This window comes from Tinamus guttatus, unplaced genomic scaffold, assembly GCF_059628265.1.
Source record: "Tinamus guttatus ecotype Peru unplaced genomic scaffold, ASM5962826v1 Tinamus_guttatus_pri_ptg000696l, whole genome shotgun sequence".
In the NCBI taxonomy this organism is placed as follows: domain Eukaryota; kingdom Metazoa; phylum Chordata; class Aves; order Tinamiformes; family Tinamidae; genus Tinamus; species Tinamus guttatus.
The window spans coordinates 400,350-424,553 of NW_028289230.1; the positions used below are offsets into that span (position 1 = coordinate 400,350).

Here is a 24,204-nt window from a genome sequence, read left to right on the forward strand (position 1 = left end):
TGTGCGCCGCTCGGTTCCTTCCTTCCTTCCTTCCTCCCCTCCCCTCCCCGCGCGCTGCTCCTCCCCACCCCGCGTTGCTCCTGTTGGGATCAGCCGTTCGGGCCGTGGTCGCCGGGGTCTCGTGGGCCGAGGTTCCCCCCGGCCGTGCCCGATGCTCCGCGGAGGGCCCCGGCCGGGCCGCAGGCGGCTGCTGGGCCCCGGGGTCGGTACCGAACAGCTCTGCTTCCTCCCCTCTCCCCGGGGCCGAGCTCGTGGCGGGGGGATGGGGGTTACTCGGGCCGCCCGCTGCTCTAACGCGTCTCTTAATTTCCTCCTGTTTCCTTGAACGTCTCTCCACCAGCTTCCAGAAGTTACTTTTTTTATGCTGTTTTGCCCCTAGTTTGGAGGGCTCCAGTTGTTCCCTCAAAAAAACATGCCCTTGAACTTGGAAGGGTGCTATTTTAAATTCGTTCTGCTTGTTCTTTCTAATCTCCGTGTTTATTTTTCACAGTATGGGTGGGATCATTCAGTTCACAAACGGAAAAGGCTCCCCCCCGTGAAAAGGTCTTTGGTTTGCTACCTGAAAGGGAGAGAGGTCAGGATGCAGAATGAGTCCAGTTACCATCACCTGTTGCATGGATATGCAGCTCAGCAGCTTCCCAGCCTCCTGAAAGAGAGGGAATTTCATCTTGGGACCCTGAATAAAGTGTTTGCTTCCCAGTGGCTGAACCACCGACAAGTGGTTTGTGGGACAAAATGCAACACAGTAAGTGCAGTCTCCCTCTGCCTCCCTTTCCTCTGTTATTTACTCCCTCCTCCACTTCCCCCTGGATGCTTCCCATAATCAAAGTGCGTAGACTGACAAGGAAAATATTAGGAAGTAATTATGAGTGGAGTCAAAATGATACGTAATTAATTTTGAATGATTGTGATGCTTAACTGTGACCCATTCTCATGGGAAAATCTGGCACTCTGTAGATGGCTGTGAATCCAAATGTGAAGATCCAGCATCTCTAATCTGGGAAGAGCAATTTACTTCTGTTGAAGGGAGAGGGGATAACAATGGAGTTGAATCTTTCTTCTTGTCCTGTAAATGGCAGAGCTAATGAACGTTGTGAGCTTTTGTAAATGAAGGCTTTTTCCATACAGAAACTGCTAATAAGACTGTTTTTTTTTCCCTCCATTATGCTCAGTCTTGTACTCTGTGCTTTTTTTTTTTTTTTTTTCTCTCTCCGCTGTGTTGATGGCTTTAACCATGGTCATTTTGTAGGGCACTTTACAAACTTCAGATATTCCCTAACCTAAATAAAATACTGTAAACCTGATTTGATTTTCAGAATCTTTCTTTACTTGCTTATTTTGTGATATTTCTTCTACTCTAAAACTGTTTTGAGTTTTCAAATAATTCCATGGTTTGTTGTTTTAACAACAACAACAAAAAAGCCTTCTCAGGTTCTTGCAGTGGTGTTTTGGAGTTGAAACATTATTGAAGAATATTGAAATTATATCCTAGGTAAACGCTAAGTGGAAAAGATTGTAGTTTCTAGGTAATACTCTGTCTGGAATTAGCCAAATTTCACTGGATGAAACGGGCATTTCATGTGTGGAGTTCTGTTTGAATTAGTGCAAAGTCCAGAGCTTGTTTTTTTGCACGTTTGTGTCATAGCAATGAATCAAATGTAAGAAATGCATAGGTGAAACGGATCATAAACCTCACAGCTTATAAGTTTGTTTCTTTGCCTTAAAGTGTTTTATTTGCTTCTGCATAGAAGCTATGCTCAGTGCTGTGACTTGTAAAGGGCAGCTGTATTTTTCTCATTTCAAATCTGGTGCAATTGTTCACAGTTACATAGCAGGAAGCTTTTGTGAAGTAGCTCATGATAGGAAGCAAGGCCTAGCTGCATAAACAAAACAATCTTATAACAGAATAAGCCTTAAGTTGAAGCTCACTGCCTTCTTTATGCATGTCCATCTGCTCAGCAGCCAGCACTGCTTGTGAAATAGCTTACAGGAAACAAACTCCTGCAGAAACACACGCTTGCGAAATCTTGCTTACTTTAGCAAGATCGCCATGTGCTTTATAGGGCTACAACAATTTTGCTGCATGTTGTAACTTCTTTAGTTCCCTCACTGCTGCAATGAAGATAAATGGGCAAGTGTATTGTTAGTGCAACCTTGCAGAAAATTTTGTGACCAAACAATCCCAGAACTGAAGAGGGTTTCAACCATATTGTTGTTCCCACTGCATGCACTACAGCGAAGTATATTTTTCCACAGCTGAACCTGAACTCGGTTACGCATGGACTTAGCCTTTTATTAAGCAAAATGTAATGATTGCAAGAGGCCAGCTTTATCCTTGCAAAAGATTATATACAAATTAAGAATACAGCAGTAGCTTTAGCGTGGCTGCTTTGTGTCTGTGTTTTAACAAGCAGAGCTTTAAACTCCACGCTCATTATTACATTGCTTACACAGAAGATGAGAGCGTGAATCTTATAATTAAGATGAATTCCTTTGCTGATTCTCATACACTGAAATTGTGGCATTTTCATTGGGTGTAAATCTAAAACAGTGTGGTAAACTTTAATGGGGTTTGCTACATAGGACTTGCACATAATAAAAGCTAATGCAACAGGAAAATAAAAGCTGTAGCAGATATTTTAATCAAAGTTTAAATAGGACACTGAGAGTTTTTAGCATTTAATTTATAAATTGCCTTTGGCCATGCTGGGCTAGAAGTGTTCACTGTTTTTAATAATTAAAAGTATACTGCTGTCTGTAAGAGGAGTAGCTTTGCTGTTTTGGCCACTTCACAGTATAGTGACCAGTGTCACTATAAACACCGAAGGGAATATAGAGCTCTGTCAGTTGAACAAGCAAGTTAAAATACTCAGAAATGAACAGTTATCTGGGGTGAGTTTTTAAATCTCTGTAAATATCCTGGGATATGACTGTGTATATCAGAAAACTCAATTCTTGAGTGAATCCTGCTGTTTGCAGTTGGCCATCTGTAAAACAAAGTTAGGTTTCTTAAAGCTGTATTTTGACTTCTGGATTCATAATTTTGGAACTTATGCAAGTATCTGAGTGGCTAAAAATTCAACTGGGGTTTTGCGAGGTGGCTTGTTTGCAAAAATCCTGTTGTTATATATGATAGGCTTCTTAATGGTATTGAAAAAGAACTTAATGAATAGGTAAACCTGTGAGAGGTGCAGATGCCTAGCATGTGTGTCACCACAGTACAGAAATACCAGAGGCTGATACCATGAAGTCTCTGGAGAAGATACTGCCTGTAATTAGTGTCGTCTGTTCCAGCTTTGCAGACGTTAAGACTATGTGGGAGACAAGCTTATGTCAGAAAAAGACACGGAAGATTGGGTGTTGAACTTCATTTTGAGGTTTGTTTCTGTTGCAGGGAACAGTGGAGGGTAAATCTGCTTCTAAAAACTGCCTTCCTAAGTTACCTGTCTGTATTCAGACATAATTTCTCTTTAATTTTGAAGTTGAAAGATGGAAAAAAAAATGGAGTTTTACATCATTCCCCACATAACAAAAAGTTAATAGCTTTCAGGTGCCTGGGCTCTAATATTCCTGAATGATTTTTTTTTTTCCACAAATCTGATAGACTTGTTTGTGTTTAAAAATTTCCTTACTCAAGGTGCTCTGCTGATTCTCCGATGGCTCTTTCGAGGCATGAACGACTTGCTTTCTGGATACTACCTCATACATGTTCTGTCCTCGATAGATCCATGTGTTGCCTTGGATGCCCTGCTGCAAATCACCGGTTCTTGTTTCTGTGTAGGGACCTGTAATTTGTTTAAGCTCCCATGACTGTTCTGCATATGGCTTGTAACTGTAATCTAGTCTGCAGTGCTGGACCTTGTAGTAGTGAGAACATGATGTATAGTTATTTTTATGTACAGTCTTTATAGGGAAAATGATTTATTTGCTTTACAAGGAAATGTATCTTATGTTTTTTTGCCTGTGTGACAAGAAGACTCTAGCTATTTGTTTCCTGATACCAGCGAGAGAATGAGAAGTCACATCCCCACAGTTAGTAACTCTCCTCAAAGTCCATTGAACACTGACCAAAACTCAGTGTAAATAAACCTCTGGCACCTCTGCTCGCCTTTATTTTGGTGGCTTTCGAGTAAATAGTAAGGTGATGTTTCTTGCCTCTTGGGAGTATTTGGTTGTCAGCTGCATGTGATCCCCATGTTGGCCCTCAGAGTCTGTTGGTTTCTTTGCTGGGTCTGGCGTGGGTGGCAGTGCTGCCCTTCAGCAGACGGTGTGTCTCACTTTTCCATCTTTTGCCATCTGCCAATGTGTGTTAGTTGCCTGCCAGCCTCTTGAAATTAAACACGGAGGGCAAGAGAAACCCTAACTGATGAACATGATTTTGCCTGTGAGCAAATTCAGTGACATCAAAGTGCATGTGTGACAGCTCGCAGTGCTTAAGGGTTTGGCAGCAAGGTGGAGTGCCTGGCTGTACTGTCCTGTCTCTGGAAAGGTGAATTTGGAGCCAGGCAGCTCCTTGATTTCTTACTGTTGTTCACTTGTCAGATAATCCTTTACATTCTGCATTGTTTCATTTCTCTGTCTTTGGACCCTTTCAGGAAGGGTATAAGGTCATTACCCACTTGAGCCACCTGGACTCAAAAAGTAAGTTGGATTTTGTGCTGTAAGTGGATTTTGTACTAAAATTAGTGCATGGTCTAATCTCTGCTGGAAAGGAGCTGTACTAGTTTGAGAGCTTAGTCTTTAAAGATTGAGTTTTCCTTTGGGGCTTGGCAAATATTAATAAATCTCTATTGCCGTACAATTAAGAACCTTATGCTGAGGGTTTTACAAACACAGAACATGGTCTTTACAGACTGAATAAAAAGATGGAGAAATTGGAATAATCACAGCGCTGCTCAGGGTAAGTAGCAGTGGAGGAGCCAACAAGGAGAGGTGAGCTACTGGACCTCGTGCTATCAAATAGGGAGGGACTTGTAGGAGATGTTAAGGTGGGAGGTAGCCTTGGCTGCAGTGACCATGAGTTGGTGGAGTTCAGGATCCAACGAGGAGGAGGCAGGGCTGTAAGTAGCCTTGCAACCATGGACTTCAGGAGGGCCAACTTTAGCCTCTTCAGGGACCTCCTCGGTAGAATCCCATGGGTTAGAGCCCTAGAAGGCAGGGGGGCCCAAGAGGACTGGTTAGTTTTCAAGCGGCACTTCCTCCACGCCCAGCAACAGTGCATCCCTGAGTGTAGGAAGGGAGGCAGAGGGGGCAGGAGACCTGTGTGGATGAGCAAGGAGCTTGTGGCAATGCTCAAGCAGAAGGCGGCGTTATACAGAATGTGGAAAAAAGGACAGGGCCCCTGGGAGAAATACAGGAACGTAGTCAGGGAATGCAGAGATGCGACAAGGAAAGCTAAGGCGCGGTTGGAACGCAATCTGGCAAGGGATGTTAAAAATAACAAGAAAAACTTCTTCAAATATATGAACAGCAAAAGGAGGATCAGGGAAAACGTGGGTCTGCTGGTGAATGAGATGGGCACCCTGGTTACAAATAACACAGAAAAAGCAGAGTTGCTGAATGCCTTCTTTGCTTCGGTGTTTACCAAGGGCAGCCCTTTAGAGCTCCAGGCCCTAGGGACAAGAGAAGAAGCCGGGGGAGGGGAAGACTTGCCCTGGGTAGAGGAAGATTGGGTCAGAGAGCACCTAAGGAACCTCGATACCCACAAATCCATGGGCAGTGATGGGATGCACCCCAGAGTGCTGCGGGAGCTGGCAGAGGTCATAGCTAAGGCGCTCTCCAGCATCTTTGAAAGATCCTGGAGAACGGGGGAGGTGCCGGAGGACTGGAAGAAGGCCAATGTCACGCCAGTCTTCAAAAAAGGCAAGAAGGAGGACCCAGGCAACTACAGGCCAGTGAGCCTCACCTCCGTCCCCGGAAAAGTGATGGAACGGCTCATACTGGCTGTTGTCTCCAGGCACATGGAGAACTTTAGGAACCAAAACACACCCTTTATTGTTAGCACTGTAGCTCTCTGTATGAGTATATGTCTCAAGTCAAGGCACTTAATCATCAATCTCAAGCTGACATATCCTACTGAAGGAACAGGAGCATCTTCAATCAATTTCTGTTCGCAGTGTTAGTTTATATAGTATTTCTGTATCTCCCTACCTCATATCACCTATGAGGGGAACTCATGCTTGACTAACCTGATAGCCTTCTATGGTGGAATGACCGGCTGGATAGATGAGGGGAGAGCGGTGGATGTCGTCTATCTCGACTTCACCAAGGCTTTTGACACCGTCCCTCACAACATCCTCCTGGGCAAGCTCCAGCAGTGTGGGATAGATGAGTGCACAGTGAGGTGGATTAGGAACTGGCCGGATGGCAGAGCTCAGAGGGTGGTGATCAGCAGTGCAGAGTCTAGTTGGAGACCTGTAGCTAGTGGGGTCCCCCAGGGGTCAGTCCTCGGTCCAGTCCTGTTCAATTTATTCATCAATGACCTGGATGAAGGCACAGAGTGCTCCCTCAGCAAGTTTGCTGATACCAAACTGGGAAGAGTAGCTGATACCCCAGAGGGCTGCGCTGCCATCCAGAGGGACCTGGACAGACTGGACAACTGGGCGGTGAAAAACCTCATGCAATTCAACAAGGCCAAGTGCAAGGTTCTGCACCTGGGGAGGAATAACCCCAGACACCAGGACAGGCAGGGGACCGACCTTCTGGAGAGCAGCTCTGCAGAGAGGGACCTGGGTGTCATGGTGGACAACAAGTTGACCATGAGGCAGCAGTGTGCCCTCATGGCGAAGAAGGCCAATGGGATCCTAGGGTGCGTTAAGAAGAGCGTCTCCAGCAGGTCGAGGGAGGTGATCCTGCCCCTCTACTCAGCCCTGGTGAGGCCACATCTGGAGTATTGTGTCCAGTTCTGGGCTCCACAGTACAAGAGGGATGTGGAGCTGCTGGAGAGAGTCCAGCGCAGGGCTGTGAGGATGATCAGGGGCCTGGAACATCTGCCCTATGAGGAGAGGCTGAGGGAGCTGGGCCTGTTCAGCCTGGAGAAGAGAAGGCTGAGAGGGGATCTAATCAGTGTCTATAAGTACCTCAAGGGAGGCAGTGAGGAGGATGGTGCTGGCCTCTTTTTCAGTGGTGGCCACCAACAGAAATAGAGGAAACAGCCACAAACTGAAGCGCCAGAAGTTCCACAGGAACTTAAGGAACAGGAACTCCTGTGCCACGTGCTCTAGGTGACCCTGCGTGTGCAGGGGGGTTGGACTAGATGATCTCTAGAGGTCCCCTCCAACCTTAAACATTCTATGATTCTATGGTTTTAGCATACTGCCATTAAGCATTGCTGTGTTCTTGCTCCTTTGTTAGCAAGGAGGAGTTTCAAGGAGTGCAGGGATGTACTTTTCCGGCTTGGCTGAGGGTTAATGTTTTGTGACCAGCTTCAGTTGGCCGAGGGAGCTGCACTGCTGCAGAACAGGATGTTCCCACCTGCTCATCTCTGCCGGCATCAGTGCTAACGCAGCTGGGCGCTCACCGCGATCAATTTGCTGCTTTGCATTTGGATGTGTTTTCTTGTAGGTTTATTTTCCACTGAAGGCAGAGATAGGCTCTGGCTGACCCCAGAGGTACCTGAGCCCTAGTTGTTGTCAGAGAGGTGGTGAGACTGGGTAGGGAGGAGCATGCGGGTTCCTGAAGACTGGCTTCAACTAGGATGCAGTTTCACAGCTCCTTTATTGTGTCTCAGGTGGCGACTATGTTCTTAGCAAGGTGATGTATTTGGTCTTTTTTCAGATGTTAATGTGAATAGCTGGAATGTTTTTGATTTCTGGGACAGCATTATCTGAAGAACCAGGGTGCGGAATATATCATTAGCACCTCTTGTGGGAAGAGCGAGCAGTTTGTGTCTTGTAAATCCCATCCGTCCTGTTTGTGTAATAAAAACAGATTATAACTCAGGGTGGCACCCTCTGATTGATTTGCTTTATCAACTGAAAGGTAGAGCAGCCTGCAGTTCTTTGTGTGGGGGTAGCAGCAGAGGACATCAGTCTTATGTGCTGGCATTTTATAGGCCTAATTTTTTTTTTTAATCTTGCTCTTCATGTGAAGATCAGGCCTTTCAAACTATGTTTCTTCCTGCACTGAAATGAACAGCACCATGCCCAGAACATTTCCCAATGTAGAAATGGATTCCTTATATGTAATGTTATGAAAGCACATGCACAAACAGCTTCTGTTGCTTTGTATAAATCAAATGCATTGAATCAAAAAAGGATGTTTGTGAAAGTTATATTTAATCAATTGGTAGCTTCCCCCCCCAGCTGTAGTCCCTGAAATGCAGCTCAGGTGGAAACAGACTGGATGGAGGAGCATGGCTAACGGAAGCTGGTGTCAATATTCTACATAAGAAGAGGTTTTTTTTTTTTTTTTTTTTTTTTTTTTTTTTTTTTTTTTCTTTCCTGGTTCTTATATATTTCATTCCCCACTTCTGGCAAATGGGTTAATCAAGTTCCCTGGTTATGCAACAGAGGCAGTTTTTTGATCAACTTGCTTGTAAGCAGTTTGATAAAGGGACAGCTTCTCAGCAATTTGCTGAAAGGACTTCTTGCCATTGCTGCAATACAAAATAAAAGCAAGCACACAGCAGTCTCACGGGGTGTAAAAACTGTAGCCCAATCATGAAGGTTCTTCTGGCTATGCCAGTCTGCCCTGCTCCTTGAGCGGCAGAGCTCTTGCAGGCTCTGAGTTCCTGATGGCGGGGGTGGGGGGGGGGGGATGAGGATGAGGAGGGAAGAGCTGAAGATGGATTCTGTTCAGTCAGGTCATTCAGCCCTTTTCCTGTGTAGAGCCAGGCTGTCCAGCAGCAAGTGAGGTAGCTGAGGCCTGTTCTGTTTTTTCACAGGTGAGGTGCAGTTCCTGGCGCATGTGGGAAGCGACCAGAGCTTTCCTTGCTTGGTAGCTCCTAGCTACTAAATCGTACAGTGTGCTTACGGCTGACATGCAAACTTCTTGCTATCAGGAGGAGCCAAATCATGTGTAAAGCTATAAAATGAGGGTACCAATAGGCCTAGCTGATGACTTGGAAGTTGTTGGGGGTTTCTTGCAGCTAGTAAAAGTTGGAATTAGGACTTTTTCATATACAGTGCCTTATTTAAAAAAAGAAAGCTTTATTCCCACCTGAGATAAAGACTAGTTTTATAATACAGCTATTAACACTTTCTCAAGAATCCTACAGATCAGGCTGCTTTAGAATTATTTGCAGGTATATTTATTTCAATGATAGTGATGCTTGGAGGAAGGTTAACTTTTTCTTTTTCTTTTCACAGGTTTTTGCCATTGTACGCTTTAGTTCTGAGTAAATGGTTAAAGTTGTTTAAAGCCTTGCTTTAAGATGTCAGGTATTTTATACTTCTGTTGTGGTGCCCTTAATACTCTTAAGTTGTTTGCTTTTCTGTGCTCTCAGGGAATGTTTCTTGTTAGACCCTTTTTAAGTGAAAAAGGGAATGATGTTACAGTTGTTGGGCTTCTGCTTACTGGATTTACAGGGAAGCTGTCTGGGCAATGAGGAGCTTTCAAGTATCATTTGTCTTCCTGTCCTGCTCTGGCTGATGTAACAATCAGAATGTGCTCAGGCTCGCTTCTCTTTTTCTTAAGTGATGGTTATTCTTATACTACATATGGTGTGTTGAGTTCCTTACCCAGCATGCGGAGAAGTTGCTGCTTAAAACTTTACAGTCGAAAACTACAGAGCCAAACTCTCAACTAGGTGAAGTTTCTTGTTCTAGAGCAGTTGCTGTTTTGGTTAAGGTAATATCATGGACTTGGAGGAGAAAATAAGAATGTGATAGAAGCTATTTAAGAGCTGAAGACAAATTAGACTGGGGCAGGAGCAGAAGAAAACCCTGCAGGACATTAAGTGTGTCTTGTAGTTTCTTCTGAGAATGTGTTAATGTAGAAAGTTGTAGGAAAATGATGTTGAGGATGAAGATCCAGAGCAGAAGTGTGAAAGTCTTTGTTAGTTCAAGATCTAAAATATTTAACTTTTCAGTTCAATTACTTTGAGTTTAGCCTTATGAAAGGAGCTTGCATGGAGTGTCTGAGTTTTTAACCTAATATCAAACACCTGGGTATGGCATATAAGGCTGTGAGACAGGTGATACTGGACTAAATATCCAGTATTTTTAGATTCCAGCCCTTGTATCTGTTGAGATGCCCTTCTGAGTGTGGCAGTGGAGCCGTGGCTTTCCTGAGTCTGTTGGACATCCTGGGGCACGGATGCGTTTCTTGGTTAGTGCTTCCCGTGATGGCTTTGGGACCTGTAGGTGACACTGACAAGCCCTAGCCTTAGATACTTAACTTGTGTATTTTTTATTTGTTTTGCTTCTCTGCCAGCAGTTGGAGGATAGAGAGAGGGGGGTTAGATTTTCTGTTAGAAAGAAATATTGAAGGAAAAAAGATGGTGTCTGCTCAGAGGACAAGGATAAAGGAGAGAGCTAATGGTCATGTTTGTGTAGCACAGTCTTTAGCTTTGGTCTTAGGCAGCTGTGCTGGGAGGCTTGGAATGAGGAAGGGCCTCTCTTCCCTTCCTGCCCGATGCTCACACCTGCACACAAAACACAAGGCCTCAACAGGAACCTTCAGTCACTAAGAGCTGTAACCTCCATGTCTGGGCAAGGCTGTTAAATGCAGTGGAAGAGCAGCTGTGGGGTGAAGATGGTGCTTATAGGGCCCAAATCGCAGTGAATGGATTTCTGCTTTCTCCTATCTCCAGTATTTTGCAGGAGGATTTATGCAGCTAGATATCTTTTGGAAGGAGGGATGCTCACCCTCTTGGTGCTATATGTAGTCACTGTTCTCTGTACATCACCTCAAAACAGTAAGCTCTAGTTATATTAATTTATAAGGCGTCAAAGCAAAAATTTCATGGTAACTTATCTGGAATGGGAGAAGCTTGTGTTAAGTGCCTTGATTCTGGGGTTGCTGGCTGTTTTGAAATGGATCTCAGTCTTGCTCACTGTTCAGGGATGCTCAAAGAGAATTTTGCTTTGTGCCATTCTTGAACAAGAAGATAGACTGTGATGGAAAACCTCTCCTGACAGTTATTGTATTACATCTTTTTCTTCTTTCATTATGATGAGAACAAGTGGAATCAGTCAAATAAAGCCTGCTGAAAGGAAGATATTTTACTTGTTTTAAGAAGTAGTTCAGTAACTCATCTTTTCTATTATACTTTTGCAGCACTTTTTGGAAAGAATACTTGTTCAGACTGGACTATATCTCTATTATCTCTATCTTATTTTTCTGTTTTTTGTTCGGTGATAACTTGCGTCTTTGTCTCTCTCTCTTTTTTTTTTTTTTTTTTTTTTTTTTTTTTTTTTTTTTTCCTCCTCCTCCCCCCCCCCCAGTTGTTTGTGGTAGATGTCCAGACCGGTCAAATCACCAAGATTCCTATTCTGAAAGATCGTGAACCTGGCATGGTGAACCAGCCGGGCTGTGGTATTCATGCCATTGAGCTCAACCCCTCAAAGACCCTTCTGGCCACAGGTGGAGACAATCCCAACAGTCTTGCAATTTATCGTCTGCCTACGCTTGATCCTGTCTGTGTGGGAGATGTAAGTGGAAGAATTTGGGGAAAGCTTATTCTGTGACTTGTAAAAGTTAGTGCTTTGAAGGGTCTTAAGGTCAGAGCAAGGTTAGGATTTGGGAATCTGATAGTCAAGAGTAAATTTCTGAAAGTCTGAGTGGGTATTACTAATGAAGCTTTGTTGTTGTGTGTTTTATTTTTCTCATTATGTATGACCAAGTAGCCAAATGTGTGAGAAGACTCTCTTGATCTTGATTTTTTTCCTTCTAACTTCGTTTAGGTCTGTTTCAGATTACTGTTTAGTATCAAAACCTAACAAGCTCCTAAATGCTAGTAAAATCTAATTGTGATGGAGACCTCTGAGACACAAAACCAATTTCAATGAAAAATCTCTGAAAAATTGGCAGAAGTGATATAAATTCATGTTTTCCCCTTCTCTAGTGTAGCTTATGTGTATTATTTTAAAGGCAGAACTTGCCTTTGAGGATTCGTCCTAACCTGGTGGCTTCTGCTAGTTTGCTATGAGCTGTACCCGAGTATTTTTGACATGAGGCTTTTTTTTTTAAATAGCCTTAAAAAAAAGGAGGGGGGGAGGGGAAGAGAGCGCTAAAATGGGTATAGTGGTGTCCTATAAGCCCTTCTCTCTCCTTTTTCCTTTCTCCTTCCTTTGGAATTAGTACTTCACGTAGACATTAGCTGTGACAGCAGAGGTCAGAATTTCTGTGGAAGCAGAAAAACAGCTGCAGCAAAGCTCAACCCTGAAGATTTCAATTCATTTTCATGCTGCTGTGACTATGCAACTTTGTAAACAGAGCTAGAGCCTTGTGCTTTTGCCCACAGGTTTCTGATTAATTGAAGAAAAGATTCTTGAAAAATAAGTCTTGAAAAAAATCTTTGTAATGTAGAACTGTTATTCTGTAGGTCATATAGTATTTTAATCAGTATTTTGGTTACTAATCTGTTGTGGAGATATAGATTTGAGGTAATGAAAGTATCCAACTATTTTGCTGAAATAAAAAATGATGCTTTCAGAAGGAAAAACTCTAAATCCTTAGAATTGAGGACAATTCATTTTTGAGAGGCCTGACTTCATCACCTAATGGCATTTTAGCATCATACACTTAGTTTGACATTATGCATTAAACTAGTCTTTTCTGTATGATGTTTTTACATATGTCTATTCTAAGCTAAACACTAGACTGTTCAAAGAATACCTGCAATCTTTTTTAGACCTCATTAGGATATAACAGCTCAGGGGATCTGACTTTCTTTCTTTCTTTTAGGATGGGCACAAGGACTGGATATTTTCAATCGCATGGATCAGTGATACTATGGCTGTTTCTGGTACAGTCAAGCTTTTTTTTCTTTTGCGAATATCTTAGAGGGAAACAGAGCACTTGGTAGCTCATAGGGTGGTGCATTTATCCAGGCATAAGGAGGAGCCTTGTTTAAGTGGTATTCACGTGGCAGTATCCTTGTTCCCAAACCTTTGTGATTTCCTGTGGTTGTAGAGCTAGAGGGGAAACAATTAAAACTCCCTAGACCAATGTGTTGGCATACACTAACCCTATTTGCTCCTCTCCAGAAGAGGATCTGATCGGGACTGAAGCATGGTTGGACGTGAAGTGTTGATGGGGCCTAAATGGATTCTAGTTTGGCTCACTACAGTGAGCCAAGCCTCAGTTGAATGACCACACTTGGGATCCTAATTATATTTGCTGCTTTTAATCAGAGGAAAGAATTACCTCGAGGGAGGTGAAATTCACGCACGGTCTGTTCTCCCTTCTGGAGTAGTGTCTCTTTCTGCTGTCTGAAGGGTGCCCTACAGTTAGACAACTTCTTAACTTCGGAGGGATGAACCTGAATCTGGGGGTCCAAGCCTTGCAGTGTCATTATGAAGACATTTTCTCCATGTGTTTCATACCTTAACCCAGTTAACATTCATTTCTTAAGGCCTGCCTCAAACTGTAAACAACCATTGCAAAAAGAAAAATTAACCATCCCTGGGACCCTGGTTAGAGCTATTGATGGGGATAAGAAGTGAAATCTTAAAGAGCCTTTTACTGTGTGTGACCAGCACTTCAGAACTTTTGATCTCTAATTACTGAGCCTAATATGTTGCTTAATCTCTATTTGGCTTTTTTGTAACTCTGCCTGTTACTGTGTTTTTAAGAGGTTGTTTGGTGTGTGTTTTGAGGATAGCTGCCTTTAAAGCCACTGGAAATAACCATGGCCATTTAAGCCATTCTCAGTCTTAGGGCAGTGCTTTGTTTTATTTGCAGAGCCCTGGTCCTGATTTTTTTTTCTATAAGAAAAATTCCCATTCTTTATTAAATGGTGCTATGATAGGATCACTAAAGTTAATGAGTTACAGCTAAGGATTCTGCACAAGAAGAGAAAATTCTAGAGGGATATTGGTTAACAGTTAATAATTTTGAAATTCAGCAGAGCACTATCAGTTTCCTGAAAAATGCTTTGAAAGACTGATTAGTGAAATCAGTTTGTTATCCACCCATTAGTCTGTCTGTGTTCACCATAGCATTTAGTGCAGAAATCTGTAGTCTAAAACACTGATTACTGGCTTTTTAGTAGCTAGATGGACTATCAGTGTAACTTAAATATTATTGGTATGATTACAATACCAATATGCTAATGCATTAATAACTTTAATATACTTTTTCAGTGACAACAATATTATTCCATGTATTATTCCATGTGCTAGGCTGCACATGGCAAACTATTTTGTATAAAACCCCCAAGCTAAAATTGTTAGGCTGATTTTTGCCCCCTCCCCCTTCCCCGGAAAAAAAATTGTCTAATCTTGTTTTTTTTTGTTTGTTTGTTTTTGTTTTTGTTTTTCAATTTAATATAAATGCTGAGTTAAGTCTCCAAACTAAAATTCTGCATTGAAAAAATCATTTAAAAGTCAGTAAGCCTGAACAGTGAGGAAGATTACATGTCCCTGGGGAAAGATAAGGACCCAATAGAATAGAGAAATGCAGCATGTGAGATTGAACTATGATGCTCTGGATGTTTTCTGTGTGCTCAAGAGGGGCAATGTGAATAGAATAAAGCCCTGTCCTCTCTGCTCTATGAAATTTCAGACAGGATGTACTTGCTAATCTACAGATTTGAGAGAGAAAAGGGGAAAATTTCTCAACATGGTTAGAAAGTCTGATTGCTAAAGTGAGTTCTTCTGAACTTGGCTGATGACCTTGTCAGGAGGCTGCAAGTGTAACTAACCTCTGACATTGTCCTAATGTTACAGACTGCAATTACACCTGTACCTGACAGTGTGGAACAACAAATATTTGAACTTAAGGGGCTTTGTAGGAATTATCAAATACCTCTATTTAAATTGAGGAACTGAAGGCAAATTCTTGTCGCTGCCTTGAGGCAGGAAGGAGAGATGGGCATTTGATCCTATGGCAGTCATGTTGTTTAGCCAGATATGGGAGATGTAGCAGTATGTTGTCTCGTTGATATTTGAAGATGTCAAAACCTTTGAGAAAGTGTCAAGTGGGCCAAGGTCTTGGTTATTCCTCTTCCTTGTGCTAATTTCAACAAGCAAAAAGCAAGGATCTGCTTCTAAAATGTGCAGCAGTGAATTTAACTAGTCTAATAAGCATGAAATTAAACTTCTTGACCTAAAGCTAAAGCTGAGCTTGTTGGTTGCTCTATTGACCGGGCAAGAAGATTTTCATGGCAAAAGCATCAGATGGGATAATTCCCAGGATGATAGGAGCTTAGGGTAGCAAATGGTCTCCTTTGCTTCAGGGCTATCAAGTTGAAAAAGTCATTGACTTTCCCCCATTTTCCCCACTATTAAAAGGGACAACTTCCTCCTAAGCATCTTGACCTGCTTTATAAACTTTACTGCTGAGTGCTCTTCCTCCTCCATAACAAAGATTATGTACCACTAAAAGCCAGGAGCATGTGAATGGTGTGGTGGGATGGCCCTGCCTGCTGCTTTGCAGTGCCATTAGGAAACCCTTCTGTGGTTGCCTGTAGCAGGCAGTGACAGTGGCAGGAGGTGAAGCCACCTCTGTTGTGATGGGCCACCAGTGCTGCAGCATCACATTCTTACTCCTTAATTTTTATCTGTCTCTTCATCTTATTTCTCTGAAGATGATGTACCAAGCACTGTAAATCTAGCAGTCTGGTGCTGATGTGGTTACTTAGTTTTTTTTTTGTTGTTGTTGTTTGTTTTCCCCCCCCCCCCCCCCAATAACTTTGAGACAGGAAATATTTCTTAAACCTTCGCTATGAGGAAAGAAGGAATATATTTTCTTCACATTGTGTATGGAAGAAACTGAGTTAGATGTCAGATCTGGCAAAGCAGAGTTAAGTTGGAGTTGTCTAGATGCCAGAGGGGATTGATATTGGGGCTTGGATTAAACCTTTACTCTATAAACCGAAGACCTCAGTCAATTCTCTTCATCCAGTATTACTCCTCTTGACCAATACTTGGGGTTTAATAGTTACTAGAAAAGTAAAGAGTTCTTGCTTGCTCAGCCTCAGCTCCTGCATTGTGTTCTTTTTTAAAACAAGATGTTGCATGGGTTTAAAGAAATAATTTTTAAGTTAGACTTGATACAATTCTTTATAAATTGTGGATTAAAATAGGTGTTTCTGTTAAATTCACAGCAGTGCATCCCCCCTGCCCCTTAAATTGAATGATCAAAAATTGACATGAACCTAATTAAGAGTTTTCTTACAGGTTTCACGATGATTTAATAAGCTCAGTCAGTCTTGGTCCTTTGTATGTCAGACTAAATGTTTGACCAGGCTTCTGTAGCCATCCACCAGGTTTATTCTGTGTGTGTGCCAGTTTGCAATGATGACTGTTGCACAGCACTGCCACTTGTGATGACTGCTGTCAGTTTGAAAATGGTTGAGGTGATTGTAGCTGCCCAAATACCCTGTAGCCATTGACAGATCTTAGTAAGCTCAATGTTCTGAGCCTCATGACTTGGATCATTTTGTTTTAATATTTAAGCAGTGATGATATTTGACACTGTCCCTCACAACATCCTCCTGGGCAAGCTCCAGCAGTGTGGGATAGATGAGTGCACAGTGAGGTGGATTAGGAACTGGCTGGATGGCAGAGCTCAGAGGGTGGTGATCAGCGGTGCAGAGTCTAGTTGGAGGCCTGTAGCTAGCGGGGTCCCCCAGGGGTCAGTCCTTGGTCCAGTCCTGTTCAATTTATTCATCAATGACCTGGATGAAGGCACAGAGTGCTCCCTCAGCAAGTTTGCTGATGATACCAAACTGGGAGGAGTAGCTGATACCCCAGAGGGCTGCGCTGCCATCCAGAGGGACCTGGACAGACTGGACAACTGGGCGGTGAAAAACCTCATGAAATTCAACAAGGCCAAGTGCAAGGTTCTGCACCTGGGGAGGAATAACCCCAGACACCAGTACAGGCTGGGGACCGACCTTCTGGAGGGCAGCTCTGCAGAGAGGGACCTGGGTGTCATGGTGGACAACAAGTTGACCATGAGGCAGCAGTGTGCCCTCGTGGCGAAGAAGGCCAATGGGATCCTAGGGTGCGTTAAGAAGAGCGTCTCCAGCAGATCGAGGGAGGTGATCCTGCCCCTCTACTCAGCCCTGGTGAGGCCGCATCTGGAGTATTGTGTCCAGTTCTGGGCTCCACAGGACAAGAGGGATGTGGAGCTGCTGGAGAGAGTCCAGCGCAGGGCCACAAGGATGATCAGGGGCCTGGAACATCTGCTCTATGAGGAGAGGCTGAGGGAGCTGGGCCTGTTCAGCCTGGAGAAGAGAAGGCTGAGAGGGGATCTAATCAGTGTCTATAAGTACCTCAAGGGAGGCAGTGAGGAGGATGGTGCTGGCCTCTTTTTCAGTGGTGGCCACCAACAGAAATAGAGGAAACAGCCACAAACTGAAGCGCCAGAAGTTCCACAGGAACTTAAGGAAAAATTTCTTGACAGTGAGGGTGACAGAGCCCTGGAACAGGCTGCCCAGAGAGGTTGTGGAGTCTCCTTCTCTGGAGATCTCCAAAACCCGCTTGGACGCAGTCCTGTGCCACGTGCTCTAGGTGACCTAGACGTGGACTAGATGACCTCTAGAGGTCCCTTCCAACCTTAAGCATTCTATATGTCCAGCTAGATTAGCCATGTTGTTCTTTTTTCAGACACTGTTTACCTCGGTTCCTTTTTTTTAAAAAAAAAAAAAAGTCAAAATTGCAAAATGCTTTTTTTTTTTTTTTTTTTTCTCTCTCTCTCCCTTCTCTCCACTGTTTATTCAGGTTCCCGGGATGGTTCAATGGGTCTCTGGGAAGTCACAGAGGATGTGCTGTCCAAAAGTGATGCCAGGCATATTCTCTCCCAAGTTCCTGTGTATGCCCACATAACCCACAGGGCTCTGAAGGATATTCCCAAGGAGAACACCAATCCTGACAACTGCAAAGTTCGAGCATTGGCTTTCAACAATAAGAACAAGGTCAGTAAGATGAGCAAGATGACTGGAACAAGTCCTAAAAGTGTCCATATGTATTTTTTTTTTTTTTTTTTTTTTTTTTTTAAGTGATTTAGGTCAAGTATACTGGAAATGCAGCCTCATTCTTTGGCATATTTGTATCAGATGACCATTGTCTGTTATTTCTGTTTCTGCCCCAAGTAAACAGAGAAGACCTAGACGGGGAGAAGGAAAAGTCAGAAGGAAGGTTTCCTGCTTGATGCTAAGTCTCATGCCTGGAGTGTGTGCATGAGGTGGGGGGAAGTTTGCAAGAAGTAGATAAAACACTTCTTGCAGCTTGGCTTCTGCTCTTGGTGCTTCTCTCTGTTTGTGAAGAATGAATAACATTCAGGTAGTGCCTGTTCTGAATGTTGCTGAATTGTTGCTGGGTTGCTCAGCAATGAGGTGACTGAACACAAGATAGACACCAGTACTTGCTTTGGTGGTGCTTTGTTGGCATTTGACAAATGCTGAACACAAATCTCTCCCATGCCCTTATTTTGTTATTATTAGGTATGAATGCCACTGAAGGAAGTAGAGAGTAGCAGTTCTTCCTTTGCTGCTTTTGTCTCTGCCCTTAAATGAACAGGGAAGGTTTGAAGCGAAGACTCTGCTCTCTTAGGGAGCCTGTGCTCTTGTGGGCTTTATTTATTTTATGTTATAGCTGATAATTAATCTTCCCCTTTGCAGACCTCATCTAGCTTTTTCAATAGAGTAGTGCCTGGAAATAAATTATTACCTCAGGGTAGGATCCAGCGTGGGAGGTTCTGAAGAGAATTGCCAGCTTTGGCTTGTACTGTGCAATGATTCATTATTTGATTGTTTGTGTAACAAGATTTATATTTTTTTACGTTATTATTTGGTTATTTACTGTTTTATTGACTTCTATTTTACCCAGCACCTTTGTGTTGTATTGCATTCCATCAATCAAAATCAATATAAAATGAAAACTTGTCTTAAGCCTATACAGGATTATGGGTGAGTTCAGCCTGGAATATGCAGCCTGATTCAGAGTCTGAGTTTGTAAGGGCATGGATCATACTGAAGCTAATTTTTCTTTTGTTTTTATTTTTTTAACATATAGGAGCTGGGAGCTGTATCCCTAGATGGATATTTCCATCTTTGGAAAGCAGAACATACATTATCAAAGGTACTTTTCTGCTTGATGTGTAATTTCAACAATGATCTAGCCATTAAGGTTGTTCTGAAATTTGTGTTCACTTCAAATGCTTGAAGAATGTACAGCAGTGTCTGTAAAGTACTTGAAAAATTAATGTGAAATAAATTCCTAAAAACTCAACTTGAGAAGAAACTTCCTCACTCTCTTATTTTGGAGGACAGGAAGTCATCTTAGCTCTTTTTGATCTGGGTGGGCTGCAATTCACTCTTATGTAGAGAATGATGAACTCTTGATTAGCTGTGTTCATAAAAAGTCTCAGTACTTATGTTTAAGTTTTTCTAAGTTGCTACTCCTTGAAACAATGTTCCAATTTCTGTGGATCGGGTTGCTGCTGTACTCTTATATTTAGTGACAAACCTATTTTCTAGCTGCATTTTTGCTTTTGCACTACAAACTTTCTGAACATAGTTTATGGAATTATTTTATTAACTTCTTGCTCTTTTTTTTTGTGTGTGTTTCCAGTTGCTTTCCACAAAGTTGCCATATTGCAGGGAGAATGTATGTTTGGCCTATGGTCAGGAGTGGTCGGTGTATGCAGTAGGATCACAGGCCCATGTCTCCTTCCTGGATCCCAGGCAGCCTTCTCACAATGTTAAATCCGTCTGTTCCAAAGAACGAGGCAGTGGTATGGAACTTTGCCTAGGGTGCTTTAGTTTGCTTGCAGAAATAGCATTTAAGGTTGCAATAAGACAAACTGCTAATAAGTAGGAAGACTTTCATGTGACAGAATAAAATATCAATAGTATGTGCAGGTTTCCCCTTTTTACACCAGGATTACTTGAAGCAAACTAAGAGCTTCTCTGAAATCATGTGGTAGATAATATTAGCTCTTTCATCATGCTTAGTTAATCCATCCACATAATACTTATAAATGTATACATTCTATTTTCATGCTATAAGTCCATTATTAAAACTTCATCTGAAAATAAATCCAGTGTCTGCATTGCTAGTAACATTGTCTGTTCTTGCACTTTCCTCTGGGAGTGGAGCTTTGCTATCATATTGGGAATCTATGATATGATTGCTTTCTCTGTGATTTTTAAAGCCACAAATGTAACTGAGTATTGCAGATTGGAGTGCTCTGTTTTCAACTGTGGTTTCTCTTTTCTATTCTGTGTGCTGGAACCCAGTGTTTCATGTGAGGGCTTGCAGGGTGGATGGTTCCACATGCTTCTCCCTGTGCCTTATATATTGAAGCATGAGAAGTCACTGTAGTGCAATCTGCTACTTAATCCATATTAATCCATGACTGATAAATTGCAGTCCTTGTTTAGCTTGGCTCTGAGCACCCATCTCTTTTTCAAGAGGGAATTTATCAAAATGAGATGTATATAGACAAGTGTTAGGAAGGTTACTGGTGGTTTGAACAGTGCTGCCTAGATGGATGTCAGGGCCTTTCCTTTCATTTGTGGGAGGATTTTCTACAATGTGAGAATTGGTGCTTGACCAACTTATGCTGTCATTTGAACAGCAACTAGTAGTAGTACCTCTAGGACACTACTTGATGTCTGGAGAAAGCCACTCTTCTGGACAGTCCATGTTCTGAGTAGTAGGCAGTCATCAAACACTTATTGGTGCTGTGGTGCAGGCACTTAAGTAATATTACTTCCCCAAATGCTGAGTATTTCCACTTATTTTGATCCCCTTAGGACATGATGCAGTGTGCCACCTCTAGAAAGTAGGCTGTTGATTCTTGGACTAAATCTGGGTTGGCCTTTAAGTGCTCTAGACTTGTTACCTTCTGGCTGTCTTCTTCCAAATACACCTGCTGAATGTGGCAAGTCCATGTTATCTGCAGATCATTAATATCCTTGTACACAAACGCAGGCCAGAGAAAGGTTGTAATTTATTAAGACTTAAATTGGGGCTGGCATTTCCCCCCTGTAACCCCAGCAGCTCTGTGCAGAATGAAAAGGCAGTTGTCTGTCTCTTGTAAGAGTTGCTTTTTCTAGCAAACGTAGGTGACAAATACAGGGCTCTGAGCTCTAGATCTCCATCTGCAGCAGCCCTTGCTGTCTCTGGTGCAGTGTTTGTGTTCTCTCATCCTTCAGCAATGATTATATCCTGAAGGCCGCAGGGCTGCATAGTGGGTAAAGCCTGTGCAGCACAGACCAACCCTTCCCTTTAGACAGATACCACCCCCTTCCCCCTTACTGCATCTCCTCTTCCTCCTGGGAAATGTGAGACTCCATTTGCTACTTCAAATATTTCAGGCCTTACCTAGTTCAGTGCTGGGTGTGTTGGTGGGTTAAATTTGGTCAGCTGTAGGCACAGGCTGTGCTTTAAGTATGATGTGATTGATTCATCCTAGATACTTCAGCCCTTTAGAAACCACTTTGAAATCTTGTTCCTGAAAGCATATTCTAAATATCCTCTTAGCAGTGCCTATATCACTAATTCCTTCAGTTACTTTTTTTCAATTAGAAAAAAAATCCACAGTCTGCCTGCCCTCATGAATAAATTCAATTTTTGACTTTTAATCCCACCTGGTTGGTACAGTGACAATTGGTGTTTGGCTTTAGCTGGTGTAGTAATTCACTTTCCCCCTTTCTCTTTGGGTGCTTTTTTTCTTTGTTTCAGTGGGATTTCAATCTTACTTAGAGTAACACTAGTCTTTATAACCCTGCATCAGGTTGTGTGCCTTAGAAACACTAAAAGTGAAGGGCTGTTTAAAAGAACAGCTTTATAGCGTGTATACACAGAACAAACATTTGCACAGCGAACAGTGAAGAAATGGCAGGGCCTTTAGGAAATCAAATTACTACATACAGAATCCTGAGACTATTCTAGAGGGATCCTTGCTTAGTTGAAGATTTGGATTTAGAGTTCATTTCAGCCAAGTATGCTCCTCCTACTAACTCTAATACCATAACTGCTGGTATGTGCTAGAGTTTTGCTTGGCCTGGCACCTTGCTGTGGGTTCCCTTGATAACAGGGTCTGTCCCTGTTATACTAGGGAAGCAGTATAAATAACTGGACCTGCTATTTATATGGCATAAACGGGATTTACCTGTACTGCTCCACGGTGATGGGGAGATCATGTGCTGTGGGGAACAGTAGCAGTAGTTCCGCTTACAGAAAAATATTAGACATCCAGCAGCAGTGCTGCAGAGCCAGAGTATGTGTCTGATTGTGTTGCACGTCCTTCTTGACACAGGTATTCGGTCAGTGAGCTTCTACGAGCACATCATCACGGTGGGGACGGGACAGGGCTCCTTGCTGTTCTACGATATCAGAGCCCAGCGGTTCCTGGATGAGAAGCCCCTGTGTGCCGGCTACGGGCAGAAGCAGAAGCTCGGGGGAAGTGAGATTCTCAAGCTGACCACGGGGAAAGGCTGGCTGGTGAGTAGCACGGAGCCGCAGGAGGCTTTTAAAGTGCAAGGGGGCTGCGGGCCTTGAGCACCAGCCCATTTTACAGTAATGGGAGCTAGTGTGTGAAATGAGTCCCAGTAAAGCAGTTGTGTGGCCAACTGATGCCTGTAATGAGGAAAAGCTGATACCTATAATGAGGAAAAACTCATGAGGAAAAACTTCAGCAGAAATGCTTTCTACAAAAGCTGTGTGCAAGTGTGCTTGATGTGAGCATAAGGCATGAAGGCTACTTGTCCCATGCACTGGTATACACAGACTAAATAGCATCTTTATACTTTCTGAATGTGATCTGACTTCTAGCTTTCAATACCTCATACAAAATATATTATCTCTTCCCCCCCCCCCCCCCCCCCCAAAAAAAAAAAGAGGTGCTAATCTAACATGGTCCTCAAGGTAAAGGAGATAATTGTATACAGTTTACAAAAGTTTAGCTGCTTGAAATAGTGCTGTGGAATGCACTTGAATCCTGTATCTTATCTTAAAGCAATTAGTGGCTTTGTCCAAATTATCTCCCTTTTCTATCATTGTGATATAGCTTTTAAAACTGACGAAACTGGATACCTTTTCATTTCTCCATATTAGCCAAAATAATTGGCATAAAATTGCGTAGACAAAGCTTTGGGAAGTGCCTGATATCTTCTAGTTGAAACTGTTCTGTCTGAAGCTTCAGAATATAGTTCACGAATATTGATAGAGAAGAATTCTTAGGCTTTGGAAAGTATCTTCCAAAGTATCTATTTAGAAACTTTGGAATGTATCAATCCAAAATTTTTTTCAGCTTTGTTTGGGCTTTGTGGCAACAATAATGATCTGAACATTCCTTTAACAGAATCATGATGAAACCTGGAGGAATTATTTTTCTGACATTAATTTCTTCCCAAATGCTGTTTACACCCACTGCTACGACTCGTCTGGAACGAAACTCTTTGTGGCAGGAGGCCCCCTTCCATCAGGACTTCATGGGAATTATGCTGGTCTCTGGAGCTAATAACTTTATAAATGCTGATTTTACACAGATTTCCACTTTCCTTTTTTAACAAAGAAGTTGTGTGATGCCATTGATTTCTGTTTTAAATGCAAGTTATTTTTTGGCAGAGTTTTCTGTTGGTCTCCAACAGTCTTGTACATCTTTCTGAACCAGTTTTTTGCTTTAACCTTCTTGTTCCTTTATATGAAGGGTTTTTGAAATCCCTTTTTATTGTATTTACTCCAAATGACTCTTTTCCCGCTTTTAGGCTATCTTGGCCATATGCCCCCTCCCCTACTTTGCTGTGAGGTAGGATTCCTTTCTTATAGAGTGGTTGCTCCCGGGCTTTCTGTGAAAGTCAAGGGGCTGTGTGTGTGCAGGTACTTTGTCAGTTACATTACCTGAAGTGAGGACTATTTGTAATTTATATATAAAAGAGATAAGCTACTACTTTATCTGCAGAGCCTGGCCCAGGCCTCAGTTGATCTTATTTTTTAAAAGTGCAAGTCTAATGACACTGTTTATATGTAGAGGAATACAGTAAATTTCAGCTGTTCTCACTGGAACCCAGGGACAGATTTCCCAGGAGGTTTTTCCATCAAGCCCAACCTGCAGAAGTGAATCTCAACATGTTTGAATTAT

General features: G+C 42.6%; 1 protein-coding gene across 1 annotated transcript; it reads left to right on the plus strand.

Annotated features, from left to right (window-relative positions):
- Positions 1 to 493: 493 nt before the first annotated feature.
- Positions 494 to 23,987, plus strand: LOC104573350 (DDB1- and CUL4-associated factor 12). The gene is made up of 8 exons (XM_010220542.2): positions 494 to 745; positions 11,388 to 11,594; positions 12,850 to 12,910; positions 17,835 to 18,028; positions 19,128 to 19,193; positions 19,686 to 19,848; positions 22,381 to 22,565; positions 23,425 to 23,987. Exons 1-8 carry the CDS (start codon positions 581 to 583, stop codon positions 23,581 to 23,583), a joined length of 1,200 nt encoding a protein of 399 aa, XP_010218844.2. The 5' UTR covers positions 494 to 580; the 3' UTR covers positions 23,584 to 23,987.
- The last annotated feature ends 217 nt before the right edge of the window (positions 23,988 to 24,204 follow it).

Bases quoted from the DNA above. Each gene is read 5' to 3' on its own strand.
- LOC104573350 (XM_010220542.2), top strand. From the start codon at position 581: ATGCAGAATGAGTCCAGTTACCATCACCTGTTGCATGGATATGCAGCT. The intron at 19,194-19,685 runs GTACTTTTCTGC...GTGTGTTTCCAG, and splicing joins CAGAACATACATTATCAAAG to TTGCTTTCCACAAAGTTGCC. The intron at 19,849-22,380 runs GTATGGAACTTT...TTCTTGACACAG, and splicing joins TTCCAAAGAACGAGGCAGTG to GTATTCGGTCAGTGAGCTTC.